At 41.6% G+C, this 25,139-nt stretch overlaps 1 protein-coding gene across 1 annotated transcript; it reads right to left on the bottom strand.

Moving 5' to 3' along the window:
* Positions 1-751: 751 nt before the first annotated feature.
* On the bottom strand, positions 752-18,251 carry LOC121571611 (tetraspanin-14). Its single transcript, XM_041883173.1, has 9 exons — positions 18,176-18,251; positions 17,189-17,276; positions 14,147-14,197; positions 13,392-13,538; positions 6,117-6,287; positions 5,596-5,721; positions 5,022-5,072; positions 3,007-3,120; positions 752-2,909 (listed from the first exon to the last, which is right to left on the bottom strand). The coding sequence occupies exons 2-9, from the start codon at positions 17,267-17,269 to the stop codon at positions 2,844-2,846; spliced, it is 807 nt and encodes a 268-aa protein (XP_041739107.1). The 5' UTR covers positions 17,270-17,276; positions 18,176-18,251; the 3' UTR covers positions 752-2,843.
* Between the last annotated feature and the right edge of the window lie 6,888 nt (positions 18,252-25,139).

Raw genomic sequence — 25,139 nt, 5'->3', positions numbered from 1 at the left:
TTTTTGCTGAAGAGATCTTAGCCGAGCAATTTTACTATGTTTGGTGCAGTATTTTTCAACGAAATAATTTGCCGGAAAACGAGTCGTCTCTCGTTGAATGACAACAAAGACTTTATTGAAGAATCCCTACGGTTGACTTATCATTGACGAAGGGGCTTAGCCTCCAGAAAAAATGTTGTGTGCCCTAACAGCCGAAAACACCCTCACCGAAGTCCAAAACATACAAAAACTTCACTAAATGTCATCATAATATATGTCAACTCTACCAAACTGTTTCGTCTGGGAAGCATGTGAATGCCTTTAGTCACCTTTATATGTTGTTTATTAAAATACTTTTCATTCAAATCATTTGGTTTTGTTTCAATACTTCAAAACCAAATGGTAGGTCCAGGTAGTCACAAAAATAGATGTGTTGGTAAAATGGTGATTTTAAAGAATGGAGCGGCATATTTTTTACTTATTAACTTTGTCATCCGCAGCTTTGATCTCTTGTTACGTCAGTCACTCAATTAGCCCGTCAGCCCCCAAAAATGTAATTGGTAGTTTAGTCTAGCCAACTATCGACCAGCCCCCTCGATTGTTAGTCACTCTCACTCAGATATTAAAAACTGCAAACATTTCTCTTCAGGGCCAGCTCTGACTGCATGTGTGTGAATGGATGTGGGTATGCAGGCCCGCAAGCCACTGCAGCCCCTCGTGATGAGCTCAGATTCTTTGTGGCACCCACCCCCATCAAAGTTGCTACACTGTCTCTGTTTAACAAAATGGACAAACATACTTTATTGCTTATAAAAACCTATCAAGAAAATTCACATTTACAAAATGTCATTAAGTAAAACAGATAACATCTACATATGAAAAAGGTCCCTTTTTGTTAAAAACACATATGATTACATGGAAACAATCAGTAACACACACTACACACAAAGAATTGTCAAACTACATGACATACATTCACCACCAGATCAGGAGTTGAAGGCCTGAATGACCTTCTACTCCATTGGTTTCATTTGCCTCTTTGATCTTGTAACATATGATATATAGCTCAACTCCAGCATTCATCAGCTGTAAAACCCCATCAAAGATATCCTGACTCAACATTCCACAACCCTGCCATAGATGGCTCTGTAAAGCTCCCCTTTCTAGTACGAGGACAGCAGAGTACCTTTGGACAGGATGGCGGTAAAGCAAGCTCAATGTGTGGAGGGACTGGCAGTTAACTGGCTTGAGGCAAACACCTCTGCCAAATACGCATTCGGAACACTTTGAATAATGTTAGGCCAGGGTTCACTTGGAAGATTGCTGGGTGCCTTGTTGAGGTATATAATCTGGAATGAGAGGAGAGTACATTTGTAATTGTATATTTTCTCCATAAAGTGCCATCGGGAAGCCCCATCATCACAACAGCAAAATAATAAAACTCTGCTACTCTGAGGGCTAACTAATACTTCACTTAGGGGTCATCGAACACTGATAAAAATAAAACATGTCAACTATCTACATACACATTGAATCCACAATTATCTTTCCCTTAAGGAAAATTGTATGTATCTAAATGATCAATACTTAACTTATTCTGCTCAGAAGCATTTGATGCACGTTGTAGACTGACAAGTATGTATGACAAGTTATGTGAGACAAATGACTCAGAAAAGAGACGGCTTGATTGACAACAGGTCAGAGGTTCAGCAGTGCACATGTGGGTTTGAACGGCTGCAGACTAATTCAAATGGTTAAGAGCTAACATAATTTTCCCAATGTTTAGCTGAGAGGTAAGGGACAATGGGGGTTCCAGTTGAAAGCCTGTCACATAACCTCATCCCCAGGCTAAAATTGCTGTCACATAGAGCCTGGTAACACTGTGCAATAAAGCAGGATTCGAAAGGGGTGTGGTTAAAATCGAGGTGTGAGAGGGCGAGCCTGCTACAGCTGTGTTAGATTAAACTGAAATATGGCAAAAATCACCAATCAATATAAAGGTTCTATCACATTGACCATATTTTTGAGAAGCTCAATTGATTCGGAGTTCGGGATATAAAGTTGATATGTGAAAACTATTTCTAAAGACGTGTACTTTCAGATTTTCTGAACTCTCTTCCTTGTTTAAATCACGTGCTGCTCGAGCTTTGATGTCCACAATGTAGGGGGAGGTTCTAAGGGTAACGCTAGATGGAGAGCGCGCCAGCTGGTGGACGAGATTAGCCGTCACACAATGAGATGCTGAGATCCTGTTGGTTCAGAAAGAGCTCTAGGGCAAAGTCTCATATTGGAGCAATTACAGCTTCACTGATGTGGTAGACAACTCTTACTGTTCGCCCAGTCTGAAATCCTACCATTCTAGTCATGGAATGCTGCAGGCCAGAGAGCACACCGTTTGAACACTTTTGACGACTTCAATGTTGTTTTTGGATCATTGTTGAGGTATGATGTATTCACCCAGGATTCTACCTGGGTATATTGGTTAAGACACTGTTCCCGGGAAAGAGAGGAAGATGTTCAGTGTGTCTGAGGCAAACAATACAAGAATGTATCTAATACAAAAACATATTTAAAGGGAAACTCAGGGGTATTTTTTTAAGAGGTTCCTTGAAGTCTGACTGCAATCCTGTGAGAGAAGGCACATAAGAGTCTAGTTGAATAAGGCAGCTTCATATCCACTGTGCAGAGACTGACAGAACAGTCCAAAGATAACAAGCCATAGGTATGGAAGAAGTATTTGTCCTCTTCTCTCATCCCTTGCCAGGTCTCAGAGAGGGAGATCAGAGAGAGGGTGGAATGGCTGGTGGATAGTTTCTCTCTCAGTACTGTACCCTGTAGGCCTATGCATTCCACCACACCCCTCACTAGTAGTTAAACTTGACCTTCTCAATATCGACAATAAGTGTCCGAGCCAAGAAGATGCCCATCATCTGAAAAGGGGGAAGAATTTACAGCATTAGCTAACAATAGATATGAATCCCATAAGCATATAAACATGTAGTCTAATTTCAATATAGATATATTTACCTGAAGCAGAGATATAATGATGAATACTCCAGCTACTATGTAGAGATTCCGTGGAAGCCATTCCTCTAAGGCTGGGATGCAGCCCTTGACGTAAATATAGTTGATCCAGTCCCCCTGCAACAGGAAATGAGAGCTATATGGAATGCTCTCCCGTACCTTTGAATATATATATATATATATATATATATATCGGCTTACTCAAATCACCTTACACTAAGTACCAGTCTTGGTGCACTAAATGCATCTTGAAGGTTTAGATCCAACTGATCGTTTTTTTTCAAATACTAAGAAGATTTGATTTGACACCAAGTGTTTAACAAAAAGAGTTCCGAATTAGAATATAAAAAAGTCAAAAGGATACCTTCTGCTATTGTGTAGCCGTTATACATGACAGCCTATGACAATATCTTAGTGAAATTAATATTGACCACCACAAGAGGCAGAGGAAAGGTCAAAATTAGCAAATAGATAGGCAGCAGGTAGCCTAGTGGTTAAAGCGTTGGGCCAGTAACCGAGAGGTCGCTGGTTCGAATACCCGAGCCAACAAGGTGAAAAATCTCTCGATGTGCCCTTGAGCAAGGCACTCTGTCCTGATTTTCTCCAGGGGTGCCGAACTACTATGGCTGACCCTGTAAAACAACATTTCACTGCACATATCTGGTATATGACAAACAAGAACATAAAAAAATATAAAGAATTGATGAGTCATATATGATGAATAGTGAAACTCAGCTCTTCCATTTCAAAATAAAAACTCCCATTTATCTAGAAGCATCTGCTGTGTCTAAGACATTGTTTTTCCTGACAAACAAAAAAGACAAATCAGTTTGCCTTATAACTTTGAATAACAATGAAGATGAATAGTTCATTCTGAGCCAGGGGACCAGAACCGATGTAAAACAGGGTGGATTTGCAGAAAAACAAATTTAAGCCCCAGCTTTAAGAGCGACCACTGGAACACTAGGCCAAAAATATAGAAAAAGGATCATTTATTTTCAGCCTGCCGTTCTTCGTAGTGACAAGAGATTAACAGGGGCAGGAGGGAGCCTGCCTTTTATTCAGCAGTGATAACACCACATTTGTTTTTCTCCCATTTGGGTAATGGGGAAGGAAAGGCGCTGTCGATACAGTTTAAATGACATTACACGAAAACCTGTATTATGTACCCGTAAGAAGAAATGGAAGTTTACTTTCTGCACTGAAATCTATTACTTTCTCAATAAAATGTTTAACTTTCACAGCAATAGTCTTACTACAGCTAGTACAGAGGTGGATTGTTGCAAACAATAGACATGGATGCATATATAGGCCATATAAACATACAGTTAAGACATGCAGTAGGCTATCGTAAAGAGAAATAGCAATTTCTCCAGATTCTGTGTGCGGATATACATAAGTCACTTTGGATAAAAGTGTCTGCTAAATAGCTCAGCTCTTGCTCAGTTGTGCACCGGGGCCTCCCACTCCTCTTTCTATTCTGGTTAGAGCCAGTTAGCGCTGTTCTGTGAAGGGAGTAGTACACAGCGTTGTACGAGATCTTCAGTTTCTTGGCAATTTCTCACATAGAATAGCCTTCAGAATAAAGTTATTTGTTTCTGGACATTTTGAGCTCCAAATACTCAACTAGTCTCAAGAAGGCCAGTTTTATTGCTTCTTTAAATCAGCACAACAGTTTTCAGCTGTGCTTACATAATTGCAAAATGATTTTCTAATGATCAATTAGCCTTTTAAAGTGAAAAACTTGGATTAGCAAACACAACGTTCCATTGGAACACAGGACTGATAGTTGCTGATAATGGGCTCTGTACGCCTATGAAGATATTCCATAAAAACATCAGCCGTTTCCAGCTACAATAGCCATTTACAACATTAACAATGTCTACACTGTATTTCTGATCAATTGTATGTTATTTTAATGGACCATTTTTTTTGCTTTTCTTTCGAAAACAAGGACATTTCTAAATGACCCCAAACTTTTGAACGGCAGTGTATGTGTGCACTGGATAGGGTCATACCTTTAGATGTTTACGGACATCATAGCCACACTGGGTGTTTAAAACTGAGTCCTGAGGAGAGAGAGAAAGGAACAGGTCGATTTAGTCCTGTCAGTGTCAAGGACTAATGAGGCATACCTAAAAATGAGTATGACAGTGGCAGTTATAACAACTAGTACAGAGTCACTTATTCAGAGGAGACGGATACGGAAGGAGCAATGACACCATTTTTTACATTACATTTTAGTCATTTAGCAGACACTCTTATCCAGAGCGACTGAGTGCATACATAATTTTTTTTATTTTGCATACTGGCCCCCCGTGGGAATCGAACCCAAAACCCTGGCGTTGCAAACGCCATGCTCTACCAACTGAGCTACATCCCTGCCGGCCATTCCCTCCCCTACCCTGGACGACGCTGGGCCAATTGTGCGCCGCCCTATGGGTCTCCCGGTCACGGCCGGCTACGACAGAGCCTGGATTCGAACCAGGATCTAGTGGCACAGCTAGCACTGCAATGCAGTGCCTTAGACCACTGCGCCACTCGGGAAACCCACAAGAGAGACATGGAGATACGGGCAGGCAGATTACTCACTGTAGGGTCACTGAGGCAGCAGGAGAAGGGCACTCCACACCTCTCTCTGCTGGGGTTGTTGTTGGTGCAGTTGAAGTAGACGTTCAGGTTCCAGTCGTCAGGCTCCTTGGCTCCGCAGCAGTGGTTCTAGGACAGACAATAGAGGGGAGTTTGAGTCAGATGGTTCTAACGAACCGAACACACTCCAACTCCTGAGGTGTGTTTCCATACCATACATCTGACAGTGTAGGACTGAGCACACAGCACATATCCACTTAAAGGACAGCAGTTCAAGTATCATCAGGTCCCCAGAGAACAACCGGCCATTGTAGCAAGGCTTGTGAAAGCAAGCACACAATCACACACTAACACTGGGATGTATGAACAATCTCGGGGAGGGGTTAGGAGGAAAGGAAGGAAACAATGTGACAGAACCGATGTGAGGGACAGCAGGTTATTAGGTCACCTTGTGTCTCACATTCTCCCTGCCTCTATATCCCATTACCCACCCCCCACAGCCACACGCTGCATAGCTCTCTCACCAGCTTTTGCAGGGAGTCGATGAGGTTCTGCAGGTCGATGTCCTCTCTGTAGGCCTTGACATTGGCCAGGAAGAAGTCGTTGATCCACTCTCTGACGTTGTCCTGGAAAACGAACGCCAGCACGGCCGCAGTCAATTCCAGGAAGAAGATTAACCCGATCACACCCGAGAACTGGAAGAGAAAAACAAGTTAACTACACGTGGTGGGAGACTGATAGAGAAGCATCAGAGTCAGAGACAACAGACTCAAATACAGGACAGTAGTGTTCTTGCTAATATGGTTTGGTAGTGCTTTGCATGGGTAGAAAAAACCCACCATAAAGATAAAACAATTGCATGCCCTAATCAATGAAGGATGTGGTGAATGAAGGAATCCCTCATTGATGGATTTACACTCATTAAGATGGACACACCTTGTTATATAGTCAGTCATCGTATAGCCTGAGGAGTCATAGGAGCATGTCTGACTAGTGGAGCACAAGCTGGGCCAACAGAAAGGGCTTGTAAGTAGGGCTGGCACAATTAACGTATAACTGTAACAGACTGTTATAGATGTAGACTGACATGAAAATAAAATAACAATGTAAATCTCTCTCCGTCTATCTATCTATATACAGTACCAAACAAAAGTTTGGACACAGCTACTCATTCCAGGGTTTTTCTTTATTTTTACTATTTTCTACGTTGTAGAATAATAGTGAAGACATCAAAACTTTCTACAACGTTACAGCCTTATTCTATAATGGATTAAATAGTCCCCCCCCCCCCCCTCAATCTACACACAATACTCCATAATGACAATTCAAAAACGGGTTTTTGCAAATGTATTAAAAATAAAACAGAAATATCACATTTGCATAAGTATTCAGACCCTTTACTCAGCACTTTGCTGAAGCACCTTTGCCAGCAATTACAGCATCGAGTCTTCTTGGGTATGAAGCTACAAGCTTGGCATACCTGTATTTGGTGAGTTTCTCGCATTCTTCTCTGCAGATCCTCTCAAGCTCTGTCAGGTTGGATGGGGAGAGTCGCTGCACAGCTATATTCAGGTCTCTCCAGAGATGTTCGATCGGGTTCAAGTCAGGGCTCTGGCTGGGCCATTCAAGGACATTGAGACTTGTCCCGAAGCCACTCTTGAATTGTCATGCTGTGTGCTTAGGGTCGTTCTCCTGTTGGAAGGTGAACCTTTGCCCCAGTCTGAAGTCCTGAGCGCTCTGGAGCAGGTTTTCATCAAGGATCTCTATGAACTTTGCTCCATTCATCTTTCCCTCAATCCTGACTGGTCTCCCAGTCCCTGCAGCTTATAAACATCCCCACAGCATGAAGCTGTCTCCACCATGCTTCACAGTAGGGATGGTGCCAGGTTTCGTCCAGATGTGACACTTTGCATTCAGGCCAAAGAGTTCAATCTTGGTTTCATCAGACAAGAGAATCTTGTTTCTCATGGTCTGAGAGTCCTTTAGGTGCCTTTTGGTAAACTCCAAGCTGGCTGTCATGTGCCTTTTACTAACAATAGGTTCCGTCTGGCCAATCTACCATAAAAGCCTGATTGGTGGAGTGGTGCAGAGATGGGAGATCCTTCCAGAAGGACAACCATCTCCACAGAGGAAATCTGGAGCTCTGTCAGAGTGACCATGAGGTTCTTGGTCACCTCCCTGACCAAGGCCCTTCTCCCCTGATTGCTCACTTTGGCCGGGCAGCCAGCTCTAGGAAGAGTCTTGGTGGTTCCAAACTTCTTCCATTTAAGAATGATGGAGGCCACTGTGTCCTTGGGGACCTTCAATGCTGCAGAATTATTTTGGTACCCTTCCCCAGATCTGTGCCTCAACATAGTCCTGTCTTGGAGCTCTACGGACAACTCCTTCGACCTCATGGCTTGGTTTTTGCTCTGTCATGCACTGTAAACTGTAGACCTTATATAGACAGGTCTGTGCCTTTCCAAATCATGTCCAAACAATTGAATTTACCACAGGTGGTGTCCAATCAAGTTGTAGAAACATCAAGGATGATCAATGGAAACAGGATGCACCAGAGCTCAATTTCGAGTCTCATAGCAAAGCATCTGAATACTTATGTAAATAAGGTATTTCTGTTTATTTTTATTATTATAAATTAGCAAACATTTCTAAAAACAGTTTCGCTTTGTCATTATAGGTTAGTGTGTGTAGATTGATGAGGACAAATTGATGGCTGATTAAATACTTTTTTTCTTGCACAATTGGTGGCTGACTAAATACTTCCCCCCCCCCCCCCACTGTACATACAGTCCCAATCAAAAGTTTGGACACACCTACTCATTCAAGGGTTTTTCTTTATTTTTAGTATTTTCTACATTAATAGTGAAGGCATCAAAACTATGAAATAACACATATGGAACCAAAAAAAAAAAAATAGTAACCAAAAAAAGTGTTAAACAAAATATATTTGAGATTCTTCAAAGTAGCCACCCTTTGCCTTGATGACAGCTTTGCACACTCTTGCATTCTCTCAACCAGCTTCATGAGGTAGTCACCTGGAATGTGTTTCAATTAACAGGTGTGCCTTCTTAAAAGTCAATTTGTGGAATTTCTTTCCTTCTTAACGCGTTTGAGCCAATCAGTTGTGTTGTGACAAGGTATGGGAGGTATACAGAAGTTGGCCTATTTGGTAAAAGACCAAGTCCATATTATGGCAAGAACAGCTCTAATAAGCAAAGAGAAACGACAGTCCATCATTACTTTAAGACATGAAGGTCAGTCAATACGGAATATTTCAAGAACTTCGAAAGTTTCTTCAAGTGCAGTAGCAAAATCCATCAAGCGCTATGTTGAAACTGGCTCTCAATGAGGACCACCACAGGAATGGAAGACCCAGAGTTACCTCTGCTGCAGAGGATAAATTCATTACAGTTACCAGCCTCAGAAATTGCAGACCAAATAAATGCTTCAAAGAGTTCAAGTCACAGACACATCTCAACATCAACTGTTCAGAGGGAACTGTGTGAATCAGGCCTTCATGGTCGAATTGCTGCAAAGAAACCACTACTAAAGGACACCAATAAGAAGAAAAGACGTGCTTGGGCCAAGAAACACGAGCAATGGACATTAGACCGGTGGAAATTTGTCCTTTGGTCTGGAGTCCAAATTAGAGATATTTGGTTCCAACCGCTGTGTCTTTGTGAGACGCGTGTGGGTGAACAGATGATCTCCGCATCTGTAATTCCCAACGTAAAGCATGGAGTTATGGTGTGGGGGTGCTTTGCTGGTGACATTATGTGATTTATTTAGAATTCAAGGCACACTTAACCAGCATGGCTACCACAGCATTCTGCAGCGATACGCCATCCCATTTGGTTTGGGCTTAGTGGGACTATAATTTGTTTTTCAACAGGACAATGACCCAACACACCTCCAGGCTGTATACAGTGGGGGAAAAAAGTATGTAGTCAGCCACCAATTGTGCAAGTTCTCCCACTTAAAAAAAGATGAGAGGCCTAGGTAGGTACACGTCAACTATGACAGACAAATTGAGAAAGAAAATTCCAGAAAATCACATTGTAGGATTTTTAATGAATTGATTTGCAAATTATGGTGGAAAATAAGTATTTGGTCATCTACAAACAATCAAGATTTCTGGCTCTCACAGACCTGTAACTTCTTCTTTAAGAGGCTCCTCTGTCCTCCACTCGTTACCTGTATTAATGGCACCTGTTTGAACTTGTTATCAGTATAAAATACACCTGTCCACAACCTCAAACAGTCACACTCCAAACTCCACTATGGCCAAGACCAAAGAGCTGTCAAAGGACACCAGAAACAAAATTGTAGACCTGCACCAGGCTGGGAAGACTGAATCTGCAATTGGTAAGCAGCTTGGTTTGAAGAAATCAACTGTGGGAGCAATTATTAGGAAATGGAAGACATACAAGACCACTGATAATCTCCCTCGATCTGGGGCTCCACGCAAGATCTCACCCCGTGGGGTCAAAATGATCACAAGAACGGTGAGCAAAAATCCCAGAACCACACGGGGGGACCTAGTGAATGACCTGCAGAGAGCTGGGACCAAAGTAACAAAGCCTACCATCAGTAACACACTACGCCGCCAGGGACTCAAATCCTGCAGTGCCAGACGTGTCCCCCTGCTTAAGCCAGTACATGTCCAGGCCCGTCTGAAGTTTGTTAGAGTGCATTTGGATGATCCAGAAGAGGATTGGGAGAATGTCATATGGTCAGATGAAACCAAAATATAACTTTTTGGTAAAAACTCAACTCAGTCGTGTTTGGAGGACAAAGAATGCTGAGTTGCATCCAAAGAACACCATACCTACTGTGAAGCATGGGGGTGGAAACATCATGCTTTGGGGCTGTTTTTCTGCAAAGGGACCAGGACGACTGATCCATGTAAAGGAAAGAATGAATGGGGCCATGTATCGTGAGATTGAGTGAAAACCTCCTTCCATCAGCAAGGGCATTGAAGATGAAACGTGGCTGGGTCTTTCAGCATGACAATGATCCCAAACACACTGCCCGGGCAACGAAGGAGTGGCTTCGTAAGAAGCATTTCAAGGTCCTGGAGTGGCCTAGCCAGTCTCCAGATCTCAACCCCATAGAAAATATTTGGAGGGAGTTGAAAGTCCGTGTTGCCCAGCGACAGCCCCAAAACATCACTGCTCTAGAGGAGATCTGCATGGAGGAATGGGCCAAAATCAAATCAAATCAAATTTTATTGGTCACATGCGCCGAATACAACAGGTGCAGACATTACAGTGAAATGCTTACTTACAGCCCTTAACCAACAGTGCATTTATTTTAAACAAAAAAAGTAAGAATAAAACAACAAAAAAAAGTGTTGAGAAAAAAAAAGAGCAGAAGTAAAATAAAGTGACAGTAGGGAGGCTATATATACAGGGGGGTACCGTTGCAGAGTCAATGTGCGGGGGCACCGGCTAGTTGAGGTAATTGAGGTAATATGTACGTGTGGGTAGAGTTAAAGTGACTATGCATAAATACTTAACAGAGTAGCAGCAGCGTAAAAAGGATGGGGTGGGGGGGCAGTGCAAATAGTCTGGGTAGCCATGATTAGCTGTTCAGGAGTCTTATGGCTTGGGGGTAGAAGCTGTTGAGAAGTCTTTTGGACCTAGACTTGGCACTCCGGTACCGCTTGCCGTGCGGTAGCAGAGAGAACAGTCTATGACTAGGGTGGCTGGAGTCTTTGACAATTTTGAGGGCCTTCCTCTGACACCGCCTGGTATAGAGGTCCTGGATGGCAGGAAGCTTTGCCCCAGTGATGTACTGGGCCGTACGCACTACCCTCTGTAGTGCCTTGCGGTCGGAGGCCAAGCAGTTGCCATACCAGGCGGTGATGCAACCAGTCAGGATGCTCTCGATGGTGCAGCTGTAGAATTTGTTGAGGATCTGAGGACCCATGCCAAATCTTTTTAGTCTCCTGAGGGGGAATAGGCTTTGTCGTGCCCTCTTCACGACCGTCTTGGTGTGTTTGGACCATGATAGTTCGTTGGTGATGTGGACACCAAGGAACTTGAAGCTCTCAACCTGTTCCAAAATACCAGCAACAGTGTGTGACAACCTTGTGAAGACTTACAGAAAACGTTTGACCTGTGTCATTGCCAACAAAGGGTTTATAACAAAGTATTGAGAAACTTTTGTTATTGACTAAATACTTATTTTCCACCATAATTTGCAAATAAATTCATAAAAAATCCTACAATGTGATTTTCTGAATTTTTTCCCTAATTTTGTCTGTCATAGTTGACGTGTACCTATGATGAAAATTACAGGCCTCTCATCTTTTTAAGTGGGAGAACTTGCACAATTGCTGGCTGACTAAATACTTTTTTCCCCCACTGTAAGTGCTATTTAACCAAGAAGGAGAGTGATGGAGTGCTGCATCAGATGACCTGGCCTCCACAATCCCCTGACCTAACACAGTTGAGATGGTTTGGGATGAGTCGGAGGGCAGAGTGATGGAATAGCAGCCAACAAGTGCTCAGCATATGTGGGAACTCCTTCAAGACTGTTGGAAAAGTATTCCAGGTGAAGCTGGTTGAGAGAATGCCAAGAGCGGGCAAAGCTGTCATCAAGGCAAAGGGTGGCTATTTGAAGAATATATTTTGATTTGTGTAACACTTTTTTGGTTACTATATGATTCCATATGTGTTATTTCATAGTTTTGACTGGTACTGAACAAAAATATAAACACAACAAAAAAGTAAAGTGTTGGTCCCATGTTTCAGGAGCAGAAATAAAAGATCCCAGAAATGTTCCATATGCACAAAAAGCTTATTTCTCAACAAAAAAAATGCACAAATGTGCTTTTATCCCTGTTAGTGAGCATTTCTACTTTGCCAAGATATTCCATCCACATGACAGGTGTGGCATATCAAGAAGCTGATTAAACAGCATGATCATTACACAGGTGCACCTTGTGCTGGTGACTAAAAATACACTAAAATTTGCATTTTTGTGACATAACAAAATGCCACAGATGTCTCAAATTTTGAGGTAGCGCGCAATTGGCTTGCTGACTGCAGGAATGTCCACCAGAGCTGCTGCCAGAGAATTGAATGTTCCTTTCTCTACCATAAGCTGCCTCCAATGTCTTTTAGAACATTTGGCAGTACATCCAACCGGCCTTTGCACAAGCTTCTTGCTGAAACAAGCAAGGCATTGCGTAGGTAATGCCCCCTCCCCTGCAGCAGCAGCACAAACATTTTTGAATGAATAGAACTTGCTTGGAACCTCTAACCCTGGCAATTTCATGGGTAAACTCGCACTGGCTGCCTGGTATTTTCATGCAATAATTTCCATGGTAAAGTAGAATGTATGATGTTAACTGATGTGGCTCATGCAATGGAATATATTTTTTGTAATGTCACTTGAGTCGAATCAACAAAATCACAGCACATATTGATGGGTATACTTCCTGCTTTGCTCCTATGGGTAAACTCACAATGGCCACCAGTCCACCCGCTATACCATCACGCTTGAATGGGGATGCCTGTTCTATTCATTATATGTATACAGCAGCACATGCAGTCAGGAGCAGAGGACAGGAGAACGATTACTTTTTTCTACTCAAATGGTTTTTACAGTGACCGCGGTCATTTGGCTGACCAATAACTGTCATCCAAAATTCCATGACCGTCACAGCACCACTTGTAAGACCAGCTAAAATGTGTACCTGTATGCTATCAGTATGCTATGAGAGACCCAAGAGAGACAGAGAAAGAGCAAGAGAAATAGAAAGAGTATTGTTGTGGTGGTACAGTACTCACAAACTTGAGGAGGCATATGTTCTCCCTTAGTGCCCCTACACATCCTGCGAAGCCCAGGATGAAGGTGATCGCTCCCACCAACAGCACTAGCCACACGGGGTCAAAGCCATGCAGCCGTGTCACCTGTGTCAGGTCCAACAGTACTCCCTACAGGAGTGAGAACAGCTGAGATAACTGTTGAGCTAACAGACACCCAGGCTATTGTGCATGGCAACACAGTACCACTGGTGAATTAAATTACTGTATGGCCTTTCAGACATGGATGACACAGAGGCTGATACCATTTCAAGCACAGCATCAACATGCAAGTTGACAGTCATTACGAGAATAATGAATGCCACATGATAAATAATTAAATTATTTAATAAATTACATGGGGTATCTGTGATTAAAAGCTGGCGTGTTATCTTGTAACATTAATAGGTCCAATACACATTTGAATAACCTCTAATGTAGCGGTTCAACCCTACAGAACAGACATGCTTACAGACATTTCGATTAAAATGTGTTATCAGCTAAAGTTTCAAGCTGTGTGTAACAATTAAATGTGAATTTGATGGTTGTGAATGTGAATCTTTTAAAAGATGTGATGGCAGTGATAAGTGACTGGACAATCCTGTATTAGACTGCCAACCAGTCTGTGGGTTGAAGGACTGGCGCAAACACAATTATACAAACACAGTCATTGGGCAGAGATCAGCTGTCTGTATGGTGTTGAAACATTTACAGGACAATGGGAGAAGCTGCTCACTCACCTTCTCACTCCAGGCCCAGAACCCAATGGCGATGAATGCTGCTCCAGCAAGCTGAGGAAGGAAGCAGAGTATTTTTCTGGTGTGTTTACATTTTTTACTTTGTGTGTTCAGTTGTCTACTTTTATATTTCATATAGGCATTAGGGAAACATCTGCCACTAAAGAATATTAAATAATAATGATGTATAAAAGAGGGAGCCTGCTAATAACGAAAACACTGACAACGCCTGTAATTACAAAGGTGCACCAAAATTCTCAAGAAATTGCAAAAAAACAGGAAGACATGTTTCATAAGTGGTTATCGCGTATCCTTGCACTCAGACTACAACTGCCCTATCAAGAGATGAATTAGCGCTCTTAACCAAAATCCAAAACAGAAGCGTTTCTATATTTCCTGTTGACACAGACCAAGAGAGGAAGCTAGCAAATATCATAGTGAGTTTTTTTTGCTAAATATGTTGCGATCACAGAATCCTGGAGGGACTGCTATATGCTCCCCCTTATGCCGGGCGTACACTACACGACTTTCAAAATCCTAACATCGCTGACCCTCACATTAAACAAACGCCTTTCCTGTAGTTTTTTGTCTTGCCAACGTAGTGGTGTGCACACTAAACGATGTGGCACAGACAGGGGGTCACACACTACAAGATTCTTCACTTGGTTGTGAGGATTCTCGATACCACGCTGTCTCCCAGAAACAATGAGTGATGTGATTAGACTTAACGTAGCTGGAACGAGTTGTGTCTCAAAGCAGCCTCAAACGCATTTAGTCAGAAATTCACGCTTGCCATACAGAGTTGAATTATCTAGCCTATACATTTTGAATTGAGTAACATTGCTTGTGAACTTCAGAGTTGTAACGATTTGACACTGGCTTTGGTTAAAGACAAGTACAAACGAATACTAGTAGTAATCGCTCATGCTCGACAGTCTACTCATTCTGGGTGAAGCGATACGTCATCATCTAACTGGCTTCTTCTCTGGCAAGCTCTCATTGCTGATCACCGTTCTCAAAACATGTTGTTGCCCATCTCACTACAAGAGCATTGCCGACTTTGTGGCGATAAAATATGTTTGAAATTATTGGGACGTCTAGGATTTTGCAGGCAACAACATGGGGATTTTGTCTCTGATCTCAAAAACGTGTCTGGGACAGCTAAATCAGGGTCAAATCGTGTAGTGTATGCCTGGATTTAAGAGTATCTGATTACTGGCCATGGCTGACTCTAGCAGACTAAACTCCACGTTGAAGGACGCTTATGACGAACTTCACCAACAGAGTGGAGCAGAGACCAGGCTTTGTGGAATCTAGCTCAGACTACATCGATTCCCCCAAGGTCAATACTTCAAAAAAATGTAAATCATTAAACACCTACCGTGTACCAATGTTTGTCCTCTGTAGTTGCAGACCATTCATTGTTTGCTGAAATCCATACTTTCTCAATAAATGTTAATCAAATACAACCGACTTTTGCTCATTTCTGTTTCTCAAAGATGGCAGCTTAGCGCGAATGCGCATGTGTCAATTGATTCTCCGATGACGTAGGCCTAGGTCTCCAAATACTCATTGTCCAATCAAATCACACAATCTACAGATGGTGTGTCGACCAATAACATTTTGCACATTACTTTATTGACAGGCCTCATTTTCTATCCAGAGATACTGAGAAATAACGAGAGAGAAATCATAGAAAGATACAATAATTTTATAGCAGGGGTCTCCAACAGGTTGATCGCGAGCTACCATTAGCCTGCAGCCCACCTATGAGTAGCTGGCCAAACAATTCTGAGAGCCAGTTTCATCATAGCGCTTGATGGTTTTTGCGACTGCACTTGAAGAAACTTTGAAAGTTCTTGAGATTTTCAAGATTAACTGACCTTCGTGTCTTAAAGTAATGATGGACTGTCGTTTCTCTTTGCTTATTTGAGCTGTTCTTGCCATAATATGGACTTGGACCACCCCGACCTCGTCACAACACAACTAATTGACTCAAACTCATTAAGGAAAGAAATTCCACTAATTAACTTTTAACTTTGGCACACCTGTTAATTTAAATGCATTTTAGGTGACTACCTCATGAAGCTGGTTGAGAGAATGCCAAGAGTGTGCAAAGATGTCATCAAGGCAAAGGGTGGCTATTTGAAGAATCTCAAATATAAAATATATTTTGATTTGTTTAACACTTTTTTGGTTACTACATGATTCCATATGTGTTATTTCATAGTTTTGATGTCTTCACTATTATTCTACAATGTTGAAAATAGCAATGAGTAGGTAGGTTTCTCCCCCCAAAAAAAAAAAAAAGATAGTCTTCACATTGACTCAGAACATCCAATTTCATTGTTTCTCTATGAAGAATTGTAATTTTTTGAGTGAAAAACAAAACAAATCTAAAACCAGGAAAGATAAAACAAAGAAAATGTAAAACATAATTTGGGGTGGGGAGGATATTGCAGATTATATAGGGCCCCCTCAGAGTTCTTTATTAACATTATTGTACCAGGTATATTCACAGACAAAATATAGTGCACTACTTTCTCTTGTACACTAAGGAACCGGGAAACATTGCAGGGGAGAGATGAATGTGCCTATCTGAAAGCTAGAGAAAAAAATGAGTAGCTCACAACATGTTTCATTTTTTAAAAGCAGCATTCATGCTAGAAAAGGTTGGAGACCCTTGTTTTATAGCCTAAAAAGTTGTTTATTGAAATGAAAGAAAGGCACGCAACTACAGAGGACAAACATAAGTACAAGGTATGCAATTCATGATTTAACTTTTGTTAAGTATTGACCTTGGGCAAATCGAGTCTGAGAGCTAGATTCCACAAAGTCTGGTCTCTGCTCCACTCTGTTGGTAAAGTTAATCATAAACTTCCTTCACCAGAGTGGAGTTTAGTCTGCTAGGCTGACTCATAGCGCAGGCCAACTATACAGTATCTTCATAACTACATTCATAGCATAGCACCAAATGAGACAACGGGGTGTCACAGCATGTCTGCATTACTCATGGTTTACAGGGCTACTGCTATTACTACTTACCCAAAAGATGATGTTGTAGCTGAACATGAGGTACTTGTAGCAGCAGCTGACTTCTGCATTTTCATAACGATAGTAGTGCATCTTTCCCCTGTGTTGAAAGACAGGCGGGAGACAATGACAGTTAGCTAACTAGGTGGCACACAGATGGGACAAGATGTGAAAGGTTGACCTACTAGCTTGATAATTAACGATTTGTTTATCCAACTACACGTTAATAAGGCTATCACTTAGCTAGCAACATAGCTAGCTAACTAGCTTACGTTTGTTAGTTCAGCTGAAACACTTAATCAAAGACTGAAATGGTAGCTACAACTGACTGTTGGCCAGAAGAAGCCGGATTAGCTAACTAACGGAAGCTAAACTTGTTCATTTATTTGGCCAGCTAACTAGTTAACAGTTAACGTTAGCTAGCTGACAGACTTTCGATTTTCTGTACACTGTCAGATGAACACCAACAGCTAGATAACAATAGCTACTAGCAGAGTTACTGTAGCTAGCTAACGTTAGACAGCTTATTAACATTACCTGGCTAGTTGGTCAACAAAATTAATTTACGGCGGCTAGTTAGTTGGCTATCGATAGATACTGTGATACGGATGGAAACACAGCTAACTTAACTAGTTACTAGCCATAGTGGCTATCCAGAAAATAAATATATGCTTGTAAACAGAAGCCATTCACTAGCTAAATTAGTGTTAGATGCCAATCACTGTCGCTAACTTAGCTAGCTAAATTAGCTAACCTTAGCCATTGACTAGGACTCACTGTTAGCTTTGTTGCTAGCTAACGGTAGCTGGTTAGCGTAGCGATGAAGACATTCTGTTTGTTTAACTAACAAGCTATCTTGCTGAAAAAACAAAATATTCGGCAAACTTCACCTTTTCAATACAGATAAAGTAGCTACGTTACAAAAACAACGTTTAATCAATTGTTTATATTCATTTTATTCGTTGCTACATATCAACTTTCCCACCATAAACAACTCACCGCGGCTTTGTTTAGCTCTGCACTGCCTGTTGTGGCAAAAATGATCTGTTGTTGGTTGAGTTTCGAAAACTCTTCGGATACTTTTTACTCGACTTCCTGTAAGGGCAGCAGGCCACGCCCAATCTTCTCCTATGGTTTTGTTTGCATGTCGTTACACAAAGGTTATATATTGGAATTTGAATTGATAATTGATTGAGTAATAATCTATGCAAACTCAACAAATCAACTTTATGGAAATGTAAAAAAATCCTTAGATGGCCACATCAATAATTAATATGGTCGATAAATGACACTATCTGATACATAAAATAGTTTATTGGTCACATTCACAGTTTAGCAGATGTTAAAGCGGGTGCAGCGTAATCGTTATATTATTAGCGCCTAACAATGCAGTAAAATGTTAAACTAGTAAAAAATTAATCAAAAATATTTATTTTTTTATCAAGAAATGTCGAACGAATCCAATTAACAAGCCAAATAGCATTGTAATCACAGCAATCCAAATGCAATCTATATGTATATAGCCTACACCAGATGAATTTACACAAGCTATACTAACAATGATATGCACAGCAGTAGATATATTAGAGTGAGCTACAGTGCCTTTGGAAAGTATTCAGACCCCTTGACTTTTTCCACATTTTGTTACATTACAGCCTTATTCTAAAATCGATTTCCCCTCATCAATCTACACACAATACCCCATAATGACGAAGCAAAAACATGTTTTTAGAAATTTTAGCAAATGTATTAAAAATAAAAAACGGAAATATCACATTTACATAACTATTCAGACCCTTTACTCAGTACTTTGTTGAAACACCTTTGGCAGCGATTACAGCCTCCAGTCTTCTTGGGTATGACGCTACAAGCTTGGCCCACCTGTATTTGGGGAGTTCCTCTTCTCTGCAGATCCTCTCAATCTCTGTCAGGTTGGATGGGGAGCGTCGCTGCACAGCTATGTTCAGGTCTCTCCATAGATGTTTGATTGGGTTCAAGTCCGGGCTCTGGCTGGGCCACTCAAGGACATTCAGAGACTTATCCCAGAGCCACTCCTGCGTTGTCTTGGCTGTGTGCTTAGGTTCGTTGTCCTGTTGGAAGGTGAACCTTCGCCCCGGTCTGAGGTCCTGAGCGCTCTGGAGCAGGTTTTCATCAAGGATCTCTCTGTACTTTCCTCCGTTCATTTTTCCCCTCGATCCTGAAAAACCTCCCCAAAGCATGATGCTGCCACCACCATGCTTCACTGTAGGGATGGTGCCAGGTCTCCTCCGGACGTGACGCTTGGCATTCAGGCCAAATAGTTCAATCTTGGTTTCATCAGGCCAATCTTGGTTTCATGAGTCCTTTAGGCTGTCATGTGCTGTCATGTGCCTTTTACTGAGGAGTGGCTTCTGTCTGGCCACTCTACCATAACGGCTTGATTGGTGGAGTGCTGCAGAGATGGTTGTCCATCTGGAAGGTTCTCCCATCTCCACAGAGGAACTTTGGAGCTCTGTCAGAGTGACCATCGGGTTCTTGGTCACCTCCCTGACCAAGGCCCTTCTCCCCTGATTGCTCAGTTTGGCCAGGCGGCCAGCTCTAGGAAGAGTCTTGGTGGTTCCAAACTTCTTCCATTTAAGAATGATGGAGACCACTGTGTTCTTGGGGACCTTCAATGCTGCAGAAATGTTTTTTTGTTACCCTTCCCCAGATCTGTGCCTCAACACAATCCTGTCTTTGCGCTCTACAGACAATTCCTTTGACCTCATGGCTTGGTTTTTGCTCTGACATGCACTGTCAACTGTGGGACCTTGTATAGACAGGTCTGTGCCTTTCCAAATCATGTCCAATCAATTGAATTTACCACAGGTGGACTCCAATCAAGTTGTAGAAACATCTCAAGGTTGATCAATGGAAACAGGATGCATCTGAGCTCAATTTCCAGTCTCATTGCAAGGGGTCTGAGTACTTACGTGAATAAGGTATTTCTGTTTGTTATTTTGAATACATTTGCAAACATTTCTAAAAACCTGTTTTCGCTTTATCATTATGTGGTATTGTATGTAGATTGATGAGGATATTTAAAAAAAATCAATTTTAGAACAAGGCTGTAAAATAACAAAATGTGGAAAAGTCAAGGGGTCTGAATACTTTCTGAATGCACAATAGGATGAGCCATGACTCGAATACAGTATATACATATAAAGTGGGTAAAGCAGTATGTAAACATTATTAAAGTGACCAGTGTTCAGTGACTCTGTGTACATAGGGCAGCAGTCTCTAAGGTGCAGGGTAGAGTACCGGGTGGTAGCCAGCTATTGACAGTGTCTAAGGTTTTGGGCAGGGTACTGGGCGGAGGCCGGCTAGTGATGACTGTTTAACAGTCTGATGGCCTGGAGATATAAGATGTTTCTCAGTCTCTCGGTCCCAGCTTCGAAGCACCTGTACTGTCTCCGCCTTCTAGATGGTAGTGGGTTGAATAGGCCATGGTTCAGGTGGTTGAGGTCCTTGATGATCCTCTTTGCCTGCCTGTGACACTGGGTGCTGTAGATGTCCTGCTGTAGACACACTGCAAGGGTCTAATACAGGACACATATATACAGTTATTGACACACACACACACACAGACACACACACAAACACACAGAAACACACAAATACACACAAACACGCTGCAAGGGTCTAATGCAACAACAACAAAAAAACAGATCAGTTCCATTAAGCTTTCCCACAGCCAGACATATTGGCTATTGGCACATATATATGGTATACATAAAATACATATTGCATTATATCTAGTAGTATAGGTTACACTATCAGCTGATAATTAAATGGTGACTGCTCATCATATCTGGAGCTTGCCGCCATCTGCTGGCATTGTACTATCCACACATCACTCAGCACTATTATGCGCTGACTAACTATTTGAAGGGTTGAGTGCAATATGTGCAATCTCTAATTGCAACTAAAGTGTATGATTCTTTTCAGTTAAATAAGATGGGCCAAAATGAACTGATGACCACTATAATTATCTTCCACTGAAATCATGAGGATACAAAACAGTAGGGAATACGTTGAATAAAATTCCAATGTGAGTTTGGGGTCTTGTCTTGATCTCCTGATGTGCCCTTGCAGTTCCATTGAAAAGTCATGACCTTGAAAAGAGTTATGCTTGCTTCACGAGTTCATAACCTGCTCTCTACCCCCCATTGAATAATCTCCTTGTCTCCAACACCATTGTGAGCATGACCTTTATGTGACTGGGGTTACAACTGTGTCCAGGATGTGCTGATTGATTAATTGTACTTCTGCTACAATGAATGGGCTGAAGGCAATACAGAAACAAATCACTATTAGCGATCTACCTCAACCATGTGGTGGTTTCTTATTAGGCATTCATACAATAGTGTGAGATATTTTGCATAAAAAATATATTAGAAATGTATTGCATTAGAAAAGTCTTGCTGTGGCATCACACTCTTTATGAATCGGATTCAACATTTTGCAAAGTGCCTTGCGACTTGAGAGTCTGCATAAGACTACAGTATATCAGTAATGCCTGCAATAATTCAGCAAGTGTAGCTGTTTTCCAAGACATTTGATTTACTGAGGACAATGTATAGCATAATGGAACTGGACTGAGTCGGGTTCAGGATCTATAGTGGTCCAAGTAGATGTGATCCAATAAATGCTGGCATTCATTAGAAAACTTCACGTGGTCTCATTATCATGGAATACTTTTTGAGGTTCAGCTGGAGAACAGACATCTGACAAGACAGGTCTGACATGAGTCTATCTACAGATGCTTGTTGACCGGGAATCACAAGAGTTGTTGACCATAGTGACTAACAAAGGAATGAAGAGGTACCACAGGTTCTCTTTTGGGCTCAGCTCTGTCGCTGTTTCTAAGACCCATGGACTAGGTTTGCATGGGCAAGTCTGAATAAGCAGCACTCTCCTACAGAAAGGACAGGTTATACGGGCAATACATTAACTGCCATCTTTATTCTAATGTAGGCTCTTTTAGTGTTTCCCCTAGGTTAATTAGAATACTTCTCAGTCTGTTTCTATATTTGCACAATCAAAAACAACTCTTCACAGTTTTCTTTATGACTGTGGTTTCAAGGCGTCACGTATTCTTGACCAACAAGCTTCTTTGAGCTGTGAGAATAAAAACCACCACATCCAATACATAATACAGTGCCTTCAGAAATAATCATACCCCTTCACTTATTCCACATTTTGTTGTGTTACAGCCTGAATTCAAAATTGATACATTTTTCCCCCTTTGCCTTGATGACAGCATTGCACACTCTTGGCATTCTCTCAACCAGCTTCATAAGGTAGTCACCTGGAATGCATTTCAATTAACAGGTGTGCCTTCTTAAAAGTTAATTTGTGGAATTTCTTTCCATCTTAATGTGTTTAAGCCAATCAGTTGTGTTGTGACAAGGTAGGGTTGGTATACAGATGATAGCCCTATTTGGTACAAGACCTAGTCCATATTATGGCAAGAACAGCTCAAATACGTAAAGAGAAATGACAGTCCATCATTACTTTAAGACATGAAAGTCAATAAATCCAGAACATTTCAAGAACTTTGAACGTTTCTTCAAGTGCAGTCGCAAAAACCATCAAAAGCGCTATGATGAAACTGGCTATCATGAGGATCGCCACAGGATAGGAAGATTCAGAATTATCTCTGATGCAGAGGATAAGTTCATTAGAGTTAACTGCACCTCAGATTGCAGCCCAAATAAATGCTTTATGGAGTTCAAGTAACAGACACATCTCAACATCAACTGTTCAGAGGAGACTGCGTGAATCAGGCCTTCATGGTCGAATTGCTGCAAAGAAACCACTACTAAAGGACACCAATAAGAAGAAGAAACTTGCTTGGGCCAAGAAACACGAGCAATGGACATTAGACCGGTGGAAATCTGTCCTTTGGTCTGACGAGTCCAAATGTGAGATTTTTGGTTCCAACCGCCGTGTCTTTGTGAGACACAGAGTAGGTGAACGGATTATCTCTGAATGTGTGGTTCCCACCGTGAAGCATGGAGGAGGAGGTGTGATGGTGTGTGGGTGCTTTGCTCTTGACACTGTCAGTGATTTATTTAGAATTCAAGGCACACTTAACCAGCATGGCTACCACAGCATTCTGCAGCGATACGCCATCCCATCTGCTTTGCGCTTAGTGGTACTATCATTTGTTTTTCAAAAGGACAATGACCCAACACACCTCCAGGCTGTGTAAGGGCTATTTAACCAAGAAGGAGAGTGATGGAGTGCTGCATCAGATGACCTGACCTCCGCAATCACCTGACCTCAACCCAATTGAGATGGTTTGGGGTGAGTTGGACCGCAGAGTAAAGGAAAAGCAGCCAACAAGTGCTCAGCATATGTGGGAACTCCTTCAAGACTGTTGGAAAAGCATTCCAGGTGAAGCTGGTTGAGAGAATGCCAAGAGTGTGCAAAGCTGTCATCAAGGCAAAGGGTGGCTACTCTCAAGAATCTAAAATCAAAAATATATTTTGATTTGTTTAACATTTTTTTGGTTACTACATGATTCCATATGTGTTATTTCATAGTTTTGATGTCTTCACTATTATTCTACAATATAGAAAATAGTAAAAGTAAAGAAAAACCCTTGCATGAGTAGGTGTGTCCAAACTTTTGACTGGTACTGTAAGTATTTTACACTCCTGAGTAAATACATGTTAGAATCAACTTTGGTAGCTATTACAGCTGTGAGCATTTGTGGGTAAGTCTCTAAGAGCTTTGAACACCTGGATTGTACAATATTTGCACATTATTCTTTAAAAAAATTATTCAAGCTCTGTCAAGTTGGTTGTTGACACGGCCGGCCTGCTCATTAGGCAGGATTAGGCGGTCGCCTATGGCGGCAGATTGACGAGGGTGGCATTTTCTGAGCTAAACTGACCAAGACACACCTCCAACAACAACACATACTGTAAAACCTCACATAATTCTGCCCAAAAACAATGACAATTTCTCTCACCCAGAGACATATGTGCTTTTTAGGTGAGCGCTGATGCCACCCTTTGGTAAGCAATGCCCACTTTGTCAAAGGCAGGGGCGGAAAATATTTTTCTTGTCCATTCCCAGCGCGCCTCTCCAGGGTGCTGTTGGAGAGACACATTACATTCACATTTACATTTTAGTCATTTAGCAGACGCTCTTATCCAGAGCCACTTACAGTTAGTGAGTGCATACATTTTCTGCAGCGCTCCACTAATGTTCTGTCCAAAAAGAAATCTAACATACAGATCATGTAGCAGATATAGCATATGGTAGAAAGAGTATGTGGCCTTTTCTGTAGGCTACAGGCTGGAGATAAAATGTATGACAAAGTAATGAGGACCGTCACTTTTTTCATTATGCAGGTTTCTCCGATCAAATAGCCTAACCTAAATGGTGCTCAATCAAATAAAAAATGTGCTGTCATGTTAACGAACAATATATCCTAAAAACAGGACAGATCAAAGTAAAATTGACAGTATGGAATGGACAACCACAACTGTTGTCCAGGAGTTTCACCCTATTGTCATGATCAGTGGTTTCAAGTTTGTATCCGTACATTTTTGACAAGCTGTTCAAAGCGAAAAATAAAATACTTCTGCATTTCCCGCTGTGTAAACACATTGCAAATAGGCTTGCGATAACTCCTGTTAGGTTCGAAATAAACAGAGTAAAAACTAACGGACAACTAGGAAAAGCTCAAACCAAGTTTATTCACCCACTGGGTCAAACAGCTGCAAAAGACAAAGACATGTTTCCACCAGCACAAGTATTTATACCCCCCTTTAGGCAGAGTCTCCTCCTTTTCTTTAAACAATACATCTTTGTAGCTAAGCAGGAAGTTAAGTGATGTGAGTAATAAACTGTTCCTTCTCCCTTCATGTGACCTAACCTCGGCTCATATTCCTCACTAATCCACAGCTATCCACTCTTATCAGTGACC

Source organism: Coregonus clupeaformis, chromosome 1 (genome assembly GCF_020615455.1).
Source record: "Coregonus clupeaformis isolate EN_2021a chromosome 1, ASM2061545v1, whole genome shotgun sequence".
Classification (NCBI taxonomy): domain Eukaryota; kingdom Metazoa; phylum Chordata; class Actinopteri; order Salmoniformes; family Salmonidae; genus Coregonus; species Coregonus clupeaformis.
This window is presented reverse-complemented; position numbering and strand designations above follow the sequence as displayed.

Bases quoted from the DNA above. Each gene is read 5' to 3' on its own strand.
- LOC121571611 (XM_041883173.1), bottom strand. From the start codon at position 17,269: ATGCACTACTATCGTTATGAAAATGCAGAAGTCAGCTGCTGCTACAAG. The intron at 5,722-6,116 runs GTGAGAGAGCTA...TGTCTGTCCTAG, and splicing joins TCGACTCCCTGCAAAAGCTG to AACCACTGCTGCGGAGCCAA. The intron at 2,910-3,006 runs GTAAATATATCT...CCCCCTTTTCAG, and splicing joins TCATTATATCTCTGCTTCAG to ATGATGGGCATCTTCTTGGC.